This window comes from Mesitornis unicolor, unplaced genomic scaffold (genome assembly GCF_000695765.1).
Source record: "Mesitornis unicolor isolate BGI_N332 unplaced genomic scaffold, ASM69576v1 scaffold18431, whole genome shotgun sequence".
NCBI classification, from domain to species: Eukaryota; Metazoa; Chordata; class Aves; order Mesitornithiformes; family Mesitornithidae; genus Mesitornis; species Mesitornis unicolor.
Window position 1 is genome coordinate 3,853 of NW_010165977.1, and position 12,401 is coordinate 16,253.

Here is a 12,401-nt window from a genome sequence, read left to right on the forward strand (position 1 = left end):
TCCAAGGAGGTCTATGAGTATCAACAGTGGCCAGTACTGCTTATATTCTTTTTTGCTAGTAACAATAGCATAGAAATGATAACAAATGCTGTGACATTGGGTTTTCTAAAGCTTGTTTCTCAGATACCTAGGGCTGTAGGGTGCTCTATGGTGGCTCGGCATTTGACTTGCCTTATTAACTTCGTGCTGCTGAGGGGATCGGATTTTGCTGGCTTAGACTTGAGATCATGTTAGAATCTGATACAGGAGGTTGTTAGTGGTGTTGAGTAGCTTCTGCCCACCATTCCTCCCACAGAAGTGACCCTCTATTCCAGCAGAGCCCACTCTTTACTTCCCCCTTCCCCGCTTCCAGCCCTGGCCTTTGCAGCCAACTTTGCCGACACTTGTTTGAGATGAATGCAGGAATGGCTGCTTCACCTGCAGTCACAAGTTCAACCACAATTTGCTATAAAATTGTTAGTAAAAAATGTTCAGTGCTTGTTGACGGTGTTTTGAATGTTTAATGTTTCAGTCGCCAGACTTTGGAATCTTGTGTCAGTGGCCTTAAAGCTTCCTTTGTCTGTGAGCACGAGTTTTGTCAATGCTCACTGGGGAACAGAGGTCTCATGTTCTCTGTAGCAGCCTCTACGTCAGGCTGTGTCGCTGGAAGCCTGGGCTGATTCAGTGGGGGATGTCTCATAGCTGGGAGTCCTGGTCATTGTGCTGTTCCACAGAAATAACCAATGCTGAGCATGGAGAAGTTGGCAGTGATGCGTGGCATCTCCATGTGGACTGTTCTGGCTGTGGTGTGCTGGATAAGTGCAGATGGCGGAACAGCCTTCCCCGGTCACCTTTCCCAGGAGCCTCTTAGGGGATGGCTGGGATCTGGATGAAGTGCTGAGGTAGCATTTGATTGCTGTCTTCCTCAGGAACTCTGTAGTAGAGAAAGGAGTAACTGGTACTGCTGCATAGGTACGAGTTGCAAATATTTGTTCAGGGCCAGTTTAAATTTAGGCATTAGTAATTTGGACTAAGGGGCTATAATCCATTTTGTCTCCTGCTAAATAGGGAATACTGTAAAGCATTAGAACTGTGCAAAACACTTGTTAAATACATGGAAAGAAACAAAGCAAGTGGTAGATACATTTTCCCATAAAGAAGAAGGTTTGTTAATTACTCATAAGGGATAGTTGCACTTGGCTGACCAGTAAGCTTCCCTCATGTGTAGGTGAGTTGTTTGTGAATCATTTGGGTCATCAAGTAATCTCTGTAGGTTAGGAAGGGTATAAAACATCTTAGGATTTTGAAGTAAGAAGAGTGGCTTTAGTACTTACGCTTGGTATTTGTATGCTGTATAATTCAGTCTCTTGTCTCTAATTACTTATTCCTGACTTCTTGCACAACTTTAGCATAAAAGGAGGCTTTTCATAGGGTTCCCCCCATTCCTTGCCATGTTAAATAAAACTGCTGATGTGTCAGTAGTCTTTCTGGACCACTGATGTAGTGACACGCTCTCTTTCGTCATGCAAGATACTGGACATTTTTGTGTTGTCAACTGACCTCCAGGAGTGGGGCATGTCTTCTTCCTTTAGCAGGAGGGCGGAAAAGAAATGAGAATTCATCGTATCCCGCATCGTGGACATAATGTGTAAATCAGGGAACATTATAACCTGAACCTTAAAACTCTAGATCAGTCTTTGCTGGGGAGGCACTGGAGACAGAGGCATGTAGGAAGTTTAGGCTGTACAAAATCTAGTCTGTGCTTTATGTACACCTAACGTTGCTGCTTTAGAGAACTGAAGCTATGTGTTTTCTGTTATAAATGCATTGAAGAGCCCTGGTAGATCAGTGTAGAGTTGGTACTGCCTAAATAACTTTGCAGTGCCTTTAAACTGCAAACACAGGTACAGTATAGCACTTAAACTATACTTATAGTAAAAATTAATTGCCAGGAGAAGATAGTGCGAAAGTTTAGATACGGTACCTGTGCTGAAAAACATGTCAATGTGGTAATGAATAACCCAAGCTTTTAAAATAGTCATTAAATCGTACTAACTGTGCATCTTTCTTAATTAATAGGAGGAGAGTAAATTGAACAGATTAAGGTACACAGAACTACTTTTATACTTGCAAGGGATAGTGATTGTAATGTAATCTTTGGTGGAGCACATTTATATGGAATGCCAGGTGGATGCCAGCTTTGTTTCTATGTCACTTGATATGCGGTTCTACAGTGTCACTTGGTGAAATATAATTACTTGCAGACCAAGAAAGTGTTTTAAAAAACAAAACAAACAAACCACCTAAACCAAACCATGAAATAATGAATTTTAACTGCACAGAACTCTTACAAATTTTTGAAGTTGCGTTGTCTTAAAATTAGTGTTTACTTAAAATCTTAGATAATAATAATTTAAGAAGTGTTATTTGTGATGTAGATGTGGATTTGATTTACCACTAGATGAAAAATGTTAAATTGTAAATTTCAGTTTACCATGGAATTTAAATATTTTGAGACAAGAAATTAATTTGCCGATGTCAGAGTTGAATAAACTACCTTGAAACACCTCTCACTAACCTTAATAAAACTTCTGCTGCCTTGTTGAGGTGCTGAACTGTGGAGTCTTACTTTAGATGCTCAGATTTGAAAAATTTGCTTAAGCAAATAGCATTTTGTTAAATTCTCATATCCCAGTAGCTTTGTATATGGCTTCTGTTTTTAAAGGCACTCCTGAGTTCATTGTGTTTCTTGGTAAAAATTGTGTATATTTATTCAAGTGTTTCAAACACTGAGTGTCTTAGATGGGTTTTTTAATGACACTTAGGCTGAAATGTTACTGCCTAGTGTTCTGATCAGTATCCAACTTTTAACTAAAAATGCAGGTTTTTTTAACACAGGATCAGAGTTGTTGCCTTACAGGTACAGTGAATTTACATGTCAAGGTACATTTGCAAGCTAATCGCACTTCCCCCCCCCGCCATTGTACTTCGTCAAAAAGTCAAAGTGCTAAAATTACTCTTTAGAAGTTGAGTGGAAAGCATTAATATTTGGAACATTAGATTTTTGTCATTTGCTCTTTTGATGGATAACAATTTAATTTATAGTTGGCATTCTTGGAATAATCACTACTAGCAGTCTTAAATTGGATGTCAGTGATTTTTTTTTTTAGGTGGTGGTTTGGGGATTTTTATTCCTAAAAGCAGTCTGAACTAAATATATCCAATATATATACAAATACAAACAATAAGGCTAACATTAATCAGTTGATTTCTCAGCAGTTTTTCAGCGCTGTATTACATACCTGGGAAGTTTCTTATGTGCATAACCACAGCATTTTGTGTTCTTTGGTACCTCACAGTTAATGTATATTCATTTTTTTTAAGCTCATATCGCAGAAATCCAGGCCTGATTAACTTGCTAAACCAACCCCATTGTATTGCCCAAGTTAGTGTCTCCACTGTTTGGCGTATGTGGGATGTAATGTTCTTGTTTCCATTGTGCAAAACATGGCTTGATTTTTAATTGTAAGTATTTGTGGGCAAAAGCGGTAGTTAGCGTGTATCTAAAGAAAGAGCTTGAAAAGAAAGCAAGCTTTTTCTTGTTTTGGCAGTGTCGTTTGGCAGGGTTTTTCTCTGTGCTTGCAGGTTTTGACTGAACTGGGGTTGACAATGTTGGGCTTTGGCCGCACAAGTGACTTGAGTTTCTGTTAGCTCTGCTGTGACGTGGATGTGAGACTGGTGCCAATCTTTGCTCAAGGCAGAGCTGCCAAGTTTTAGAGCTGTTGCATTAGTAATGATAGATCTCATTTGGGAGCATAATAAAAACGTTGTCTTTTTGTTTTTGTTGCTGTTACTTATATATATATATATAGTGTTCAGGAGGAGGAAGAAGACAGACCTGTGGATGGAGGGGCAAAACATAAACTAGAAAAAGATGCTGGGAGGAAACAGGAAATACAGGTTGAAGCAAGAGAAACAGTCTGAGCTTGAAGAAGTTTAGCTTGAAAAAAATTTAGTCATTGGGTAGAAGTTGTGGTAAGAACAGGCTGAAGTGAGGGAGGAGTTGGAGGGAAAGCAAACTCCAACAGAGGGCCTGAGATTGAGAGATGAAGGGAAGAGGCAAGGGTGAGCAAGTCTGGGGAAGCAGTTTAGGATTTAAATAAGTCTGTTTTCATAAATTTGCATGAAAAGGGTCAGAGTGAGTTTGCAGTTATAACCATTGGTCTCTTCTGAAGCAGAATTATTTGCCTTTGCATGCTAAATGTTATTCTGAAATGAGCTTACAGAGTCTTAATTTGTATGGCAGTACCAAAATTGAGTGCGTTTTACAGAGGTGGCTCCTAAGTTTAAAACTGACTGACTTGTGGTTGTAATGTGAAAAGTGATTGTATGGTGACAGACTTCCTATTCAGGAAAAATACTTCTTGCTTCTTCTTTTAGACGGGGCTTGAATCCACCCCACAGAGTGAAGTCAATTTCGATGACTACTTTCACACAACAGGAAATAGAATTTCTGCAGAAACATGGAAATGAAGTAAGTATTATTTGTAGAATATCAAGTGCTTTTGTCACTTTAATATTAAAACTTTAAAACACTACTTAAGGAAAACTTGGATTGGGTTTTTTGTTTCCGTTTTTTTGGTAGCAAAAAAGTAGATGCAAGTCATTTGAAGCCAATATAATTTGAAGTGGCGCATCTAAAGAGCTTGATTCACTTGGGCAGCTGATCATCGTAATTCTGTGTGTTATTGCCCAACCCAGATAATCTAGATTCACATGATCAGTATTTCTGAATTGGATCTTCTTTTACTTTTGCACAGGGCTATACATGTCTATATTTTTTTCTTTTTTGCATGACCAGACCTTGAGACTGACTGCAGCAACATTTCCTGAAAGAGCATACCATGACAAAAATAAATTTGTTGCTTGTAGCTGTATTTCTTCAGAGTAGGTGTCAGAAAGTTGTCTAGTAGTTTCAGTAGCCTTTTTCTTTAATGGAAGTATATAAATATTGAAGGTTCTTGGAGAGGAAAGAAAGGGAGAATTTTTTTTTCTAAAGATTGTTATCTAATAAGTGTCTCCATGTTTAGAGTGACTTGGGGCAGCTGTGAAGAAGAAAAAAAGAGTTCTAATATACTGCCCTTTTGTTCTTTTTAATAAATGACAAAAATTGAGTCTGAAATAAATATTGGGTTGCCTTTATGGGGACACATGTAACATGTAAACCCTGGATGTGGCTACTGCTGTCTCCAATTTGAAGATGAAATTTGTATTTTAATACTGTACTGTAACATTGAGGATTTTGGAGACAACTTTAGCATAGAAATTTTTTTATTAGTAGAAGTTCTATTTCACTTTGATTGGATTTGTGTTGTGTTTTAGTAGAACTATTGATTGTAGGCTACAGAGTGTTTTATCAACGTGTTCTTATGACTCTTTGAGGGGATAAGTCCCATCGTTATCTAAAGTGCTGATACTTAATTTTCTTAAACTTGGCCCATTCATAACTGTCAGGTTGAAAAATGAAAATAGAGGTAGCGATTTCTTTTTCTGTCCTGGTAAATGTGTTACTTGTTGAAATGACTGTTTGTGGATGATTCCTCTAGACAGAGCTGGACAAGGTCTGAACTCTTCCAGACATTATCAAATACTCTTAATGGCCTTGACTAGGTTTTTAAAAATTGTTTTGGCATGTTAAAGCTGTTTATCATTGTGCGTATATGTATATGCATATACATGCATAGCATATTCTGACTTTTTGCATAGGGAGAATACTAAAGCATCTTTCATGGGTTCAGGTAAATATGTTGGAGTATTTTCCCATAAGATTAGATTGTAAACACCAGCTTTGGTTTAAGCTTTACAAGTGTAAAGGAAAATGTGTGTGTCCCTTCCTCTGCCCCTCTCTGCGTCTGTTTAATTTCAGTTTTTCATTGAATCTGCAACAGCTAGAGAATGCTACCAGTTTAATTTCTCACTGATCTGAAACCTTAAGTGAAACCTCAGCTGATTAGTGCTGTTGTCCTCAATATAGATCTGACTAGTCTGCCAATCATAATACGTAATTTATTATGGACATAAAAAAGTTCACAGGTCTCTGCGATGCTATATTATCTTTCAAAAGCAGAGGTCTGTGTGTTTGTAGTAGTACTTCCTCAATTAAAGTATAGGAATAATTAGAATGAGCTACCTTATAAGTGAAGGTATTCTCCTGAGTTTAGTTTTGGGTTGCTGGATACCAGGGCATTGCCTTAATTCAAAAGTAACACTGAATATATATTTGTAATTGCAGATGGTAGATTTAACAGGTGCTCAAATACTGGCCAGAAGTGATATTGTTTTAAAAATTGTTGGAAGTTTAAAACTGAATTAAACATGGTTTTAGTTAGTCATGTGTTGTGATTTAACCCAGCCAGCAACTAAGCACCATGCAGCCACTGGCACACCCCCCACAGTGAGATGGGGGAGAGAATCAGAGGAAAAAGAAGAAAATTTGTGTGTTGAGGTGAGAACAGTTTATGATTATTTTAACTTTATTTCAGTCATTAATAATTAAAAGTGGTAATGATAATGAAGACAATAAAATAGAGAACAGAACCAAGAGAAACAAGTGACACAGCCACTCGCCACCTGCTGACTGATGCCCAGCCAGTGATTTCACTCCCTGGCTGACTCTGCCTGGCTTATATATTGAACGTGATGTCTAATAGCATGCAGTATCTCTTTGGTCAGTTTGGGTCAGCTGTCCTGGCTGTGTCTCCTTCCAGCTTCTTGCAGAAAAGGAGCTGGGAGGACAGGAACAGTGTGAGGAACTGAAGCGTCCTTGGATTAATGTAAACATTGCTTGGCAACGACTAAAGCATCGGTGCGTTGTCACATTATTCTCAGCACAAATCCAAAACATAGTCTCCTACTAGTTGCTATGAAGAAAATGAACTCCATCCCAGGCTACTATAAAAGAAAACTAACTTCATGCCTGCTAAAACCGACACATTATGCTGTATGTTGCAGTAGTTAAATAAGCATTTTGCTTTCTCTTGTTGGTATTGGACTTTGGAATACTTCACCTGCAGATAAGAGAAAGTATTGAGCAGTCTATTTTTGCTTAGCTTGCTCTTCAGCATTGGTGGCTCTTGTGTATATATTAAGAAATGACATTTTCTAGGATGACTGTGTTCAAACATGAAACTGTCCAACATTTTAGGATGTGGACATGTTAAAAAAAGTACAGTCACTGAATGGTTTAGATGTTGTAACGGTTGTTTTAGTTTTGCAGCTATATAAAAACAAACAACTTTTTGCAATCTAGTATGTGTAGCTTGTAAAATACTTTTATTCCCACTTTGTCCTCCCAGTCTTCCTCCATTATGGCCAAGGCCTCGATGGTAAACTTTCTTGCTTCCAGATGGGTGTACGATAGGGAACTCGTTCTGAATAGAAAATAGCAAGAAAGCGTCCCTGATAAAAGGTAGCTATAGTGGTGAGTTGTTCTTAGAAGGAGTGGTTTTCCATCCTATTTCGAAGAGTATTTATAAGGTAAATGTATTGTGTGAGGTTGAAGTTCTCTTATGGGGGGGGGAAATTAAATTCCTAATCTCTGAAATACTTTTTCCCAGTTGTCAGAAATGGCCATCTTTGTGACACATGTGGGTAAAACGTTCAGTTACTAAGGGACTTTCACAAAGTGACTGCTTTGGGAAGAGATTATTCAGAGCAGCTTCTCTCTAGTGTGAATACCATCTCCATCCTTGTATATACACCTCCAAGGAAAATCTTTCTGGCACAGGTAGAATGAACTTTTTTAGAGTTTTTACTGCTTCAAATACAGACTAAAATCTTTTTGCTGTATTGGAAGGCGTCTGTTTTGGTGTTGCTTACTCATCTGCAGGTAAGCAGACTCTGGTTTTGCTAATGTTGGGTTAGATCACTTCTGCAGCAAGAATGAAAATACCATCCTCAAGTACCTTCTGAAGTTGTTTTGAAGGATAAAGGCAATTTTGTCTCATAGAGGAAGGGAAAATTCCTACCTGTTCTCTTCATGAGGAGCAGTGTGAGGTATTTTCATACTGTGTTTTCATGTTAGGAATAATGAGGAGAGAGTGGTATGGAGAGGTTTCTGTCTGAATACTTAAAATCAAATGATGCTAATGTACATTAGGCCTTTGATTCTGTGGTGCAATGATAGTAGAAAGTGAACTCACTGCAGAATGTGGAGGTGGTACTCCTCTCATGTTGCCATTATAGCTGTGAATATTTATTAAGAAGCTTTCCCCTGAAGGTGAAAAATAGTATTATGATGCAAAGCAGTTACATACTTAGTTTTTCTACAACACTTGTCAAAAGTGCCGTATGTTTTATAACCTTTCCAAGTAGCTTATTCTAATACTCATATGGTGGAAGAGTGATTTGGATGGTCTTGTATTTGAAAAATCTGTGTTCCCCTGAGGGCAAGATCGTGTTTACCTGAGCTAATGAGTAGAACACTACATGGGTATGCTCAATTGTTTGGAATTAGTTTGCCAGTGCTTAGTTTTGTTTTTTGTGGTGGTCTTACTAACTCTTGATAGCACCTGTGCAAGTGTTTCTTACCAGTTTCCCACACTCTAGATTCCAAGAGAACCTACAGTTGCAGAACTAACAGTGGTATGGAACTGGTTCAGAGCTGGTGTTCAGCCAGGCCAAAATGCTTTCCTAGAATCCCCTTTACTTATGGAATGTGGCCTAGAAACCCTGGAGTGGCAAGAGCAGCACTAAGCTGGTGCTGATGAGTCCTGACAGCATGAGCTGGGCGGTCAGGTGTCCTTGTAGTACATCCCTGGTTCTGCTAATACGATACAGAGAGACATGAGCTGACTGTCTGTAGAACAATGTCTTTGTTAGCGGGATTTACGGCTTGGGCTCTGTGCTTATGAAAGCAGCTATAGCTTCTGAACCCAGACTGGCTTTGAAATCAGTGTGCTGACAGTATAAGATTCTTTTAACCTACAGACATTAATGAATAATGTTGACATCAGAAGTGCTAAATTACTAAAAAAAGCTATAACTTTCTTACATAAGGAAACTGTTTCCAAATCTTTCTTCCTGTGGTGAGTGTTATGTTTTGGAACATAGTTTTGTTGTGTGGTAATCTGTAGTTCTTTGCACTGTCAGCCTTACATTTGATGCGTAACTGAGGGTATTTTATTGGGGAGGAGAGGGAGAAAAAGAAATCTAATTTGGCATTTAGCTGACTACTGAAAGGCAATATCTCATTAGAGCTTTTTAAACGAGACCGACGTGTAATTTTCCTATGCAGTGGTATGTGTGGGTCTAAACAAGAAGGGCTCTCTTGCTGTGGGTCTACTAGTGTGCTTTTTCTAGTTAAAGTGCAGCTTCTACCAGCAGAAGTACTTGTCGTATTATAGCTTTTCCTTGCTGTGCTTCCTTCACTGCATACAAGAGAAGGTGGCTTCATGAGCAAAAAATGTAATTTTGCTGGTTTAACAGAATTTTTTTTACTCCCATGCTAACATGAGTTAGTAACTGTGCTAACAGGAGTTTCTAAAGTATGGTGGCTTAATGTGTTGTGTAAGCAGAAGGACCTTGTCTCTCCTGTATCCGCCTTCCCACACACACTGGAGATCTGTATCAGTGAAATAATTATGACATGGTAAAGTGGTGTTTGGTAGCTGAAATATGCAGCACTGGAATAGAAGTAACTGAAATGTCAGATTGTCTCAGGCTTTCTGCAAAATTTAATGGATGCTGCTGAGGTTTTTCAGTGTGCCTGTCCTTCCCCACCTTCCCAACTCTAGAAATACACACAAAAAACCCCCCAAAACATGACAACAAACCTAGAAACAAAAAGAAAAGCTGAATATTTGTGGAAAACTGGTATGTTTATATTCCTGTTAGCCCTTGTGGCCTGCCTCAAACTCCTGAAAGCTTGAAATGATACTATGAGGCTGGGTTTTAAACCTGAAGCCTTTCTGGTCAACTTTGTGGAGTACCAGATATGTAATGAATGGGATGAGTTTTTGTTCCTCTGTGTTAAAGCTGAAAACAAGGGTAATTACTCAAACTGTAGGACTGCAAAGGTGAATAGTGTATGGAAAACAAGATAGGTAAATGCAGTCATTCTAGGAAAACAGTTTTTCCCTCAAATAGAATAGCTGTTGAGTGCAGATTCAAGGAAACCAATGGTATGAAGAGAAATAGAGGTAAAGACTTCATTATAATGTACCATATGCACTTAACCCTATTTCTCCTTTCAAAGATATATTTAATTTATGGCAACTCACAGTTTCTGCCTTGCTGCCTCCTTGATTTTTATTTAGGTCAGGGTGAGTAGGTTGAAGCTGGTTGTGATTCTCTAAATTTTGCTGTACTTACTGACCTAATTGTGAACTTCTCAGTATGTAGTTGCCAAATGTCTAATGACAACCCTTGCAGAACTGTAGCTTGTTGGCAGAGAGCAGGTACTGTTCTTCCCAAACCACTTGTAAAAGGATTCTCATGAACTTCTATAATTTCATGAATTTAACTGCAGAATTTTGTTTTATTCACTTACTGATACCTGACAAGGTAAAACTTTGCTTTGTCTCCTTACTTTGCAGTTCCCACTGTGTAGTAGAGGCAGACAAAACTTCAAAGTCTTGCTTCTGTCAACCCTTCAACAAAACTAGACCTTCAAATGCTGCATATGCTTAATCATTCTGACTTCAATGCTGTCTCTTTTTTTTTCTTGCTGCATTGGTGAACCAGTGGGACATGGACTAATTACACTTTTCAGGGACAGTGAACAATGATTATGGATTGTTGGATATGGTCCACTGTTTCTAGGGGCTTCCACATAACTTGAATGTTTATTCTTGGCTCTAGCTTGCCAGACTCTTCTCCTGTAAGCAGAGCATTTTATTTAATAGAGCTTTGGTTATCAAAAGGAGGAGTCCTTTGAGCAGAGGTTTATTTGTGCTGCTGTTGCAAAACAATATTGATTATTAAATGGCTGAACCAGAGTATTACCAAGAAGATGGTGCAATGTAGAAGGATGTAAGGAAGCCATAGAATTTTTAGGCCTGGTAGTTGAAGAGTAATGTTGTGTAACTTTGTGGTGAGGTAGGATGCTTCTTCATGTGTTAACTGTAAAAGCAAAGGAATGAGTAATTCTGTTAAAATGGAGCTTAAGGAAAATCATGAAGCTTGGGCAGCAGCATTTTCTGAATCAGCTATGCAAGTCTGATTTACATATGGGGTAGTAAGAGCAGTGTTTTGAAATATGTACTCCATGGAACATCAAAATTTGAATTTCTCAAAGCATATACTGCTCAGATTTTTTGCTTCTTGTGAAAAAATGGAAGCAATTTTCAGAACTTGTAAGTTTGTAGTGGAAAACTAAAAAGAAAGCTCCATGTTAGTAGAGCAACTGGTCTCTTAAAGCCTGGCTTTGTGCAGGTTTATATGCCTTTTACTGCTGCCTTGCACTTTTTTCTGCATGTCCTGCAAGTAATGGCTGGGCGAGAGTCAGCACATGCTGTGAATAACTGTGCGCTCATTTGTTCAGGTGTCTGCCAAGGCAGCTGTCAGGCCAGACAGAACTGAAGCTCATATTGAAGTACTGGTAACTGAAGTTGCCAATCTGATTTTTCTACATTTCCACTAATTCTTTTTTTTTTGTTACAGTTAATCTTTTGCTATGTCATGTGTTGTCAAATTCAGATAGTGGACTTAAAAGCTGTGGTTAGTGGGGAATAATCAGGGTACCAAAGACGTCAATGCCAATTGATCATTCCCCACCATAACTGAACAGCAAGTTGTATACCATAAATATCCTTGGTCTTCATCATAAGAGTAACTTTTAAATAGCTTTGAAATAAAAAATCTGATGGCCTGATCAGTAAAAACATTCACACTTTTCACAGCAAACTTTTCTTTACACAGGATTCAGTATTTTAATGACTTATTTTAAAACTATGGAAAGATAATTATTTCAAAAAAATGGCTGTATGCTGATGTGAATTCTGTCTCTGGCAATAATATTTTAAAAAACTTAATTTACAATTTTTATTTCATCCTAAGGTACACTGACTATTTTTTCTTTTTTTTTTTTTTGTCGATAGCTGAAAATTGTGTATTATGTCTCACTGGAAGCATAATCAATGCAGTATTATACATCTCTGTCAAGTCAGATGATAGTAGCAACAGTATAGCTAGAAGGAGCATACAGGTCACCAGCAAACAGAGAAAGACAATGGGCCTTTTATTGTGCTCTGAATGCTTGTTTGGAACAGCTGCCGATGTTCAAAGCATTGTGTGGTACTTCATACAGAAATAGACAAAACCGTGTCTTTTAATAGTTTCTCGTGCAACATTAAAGCTTTTAAATTTGACTTTCTAAAGGGCTTGTCTGTATTTAAGCTTTTGAAGAAATTGTACTTGTAGGG

General features: G+C 38.2%; 1 protein-coding gene across 1 annotated transcript in view; it reads left to right on the top strand.

Moving 5' to 3' along the window:
* The first annotated feature begins 4,425 nt into the window (after positions 1-4,425).
* Positions 4,426-12,401, top strand: part of AGFG1 (ArfGAP with FG repeats 1) — a 27,651-nt gene continuing 19,675 nt past the window's right edge. The window contains exon 1 of the mRNA XM_010194814.1: positions 4,426-4,513. Within this exon, the coding sequence (XP_010193116.1) occupies positions 4,460-4,513 (54 nt within the window). The 5' untranslated portion in view covers positions 4,426-4,459. The remainder of the gene's footprint in view (positions 4,514-12,401) is intronic.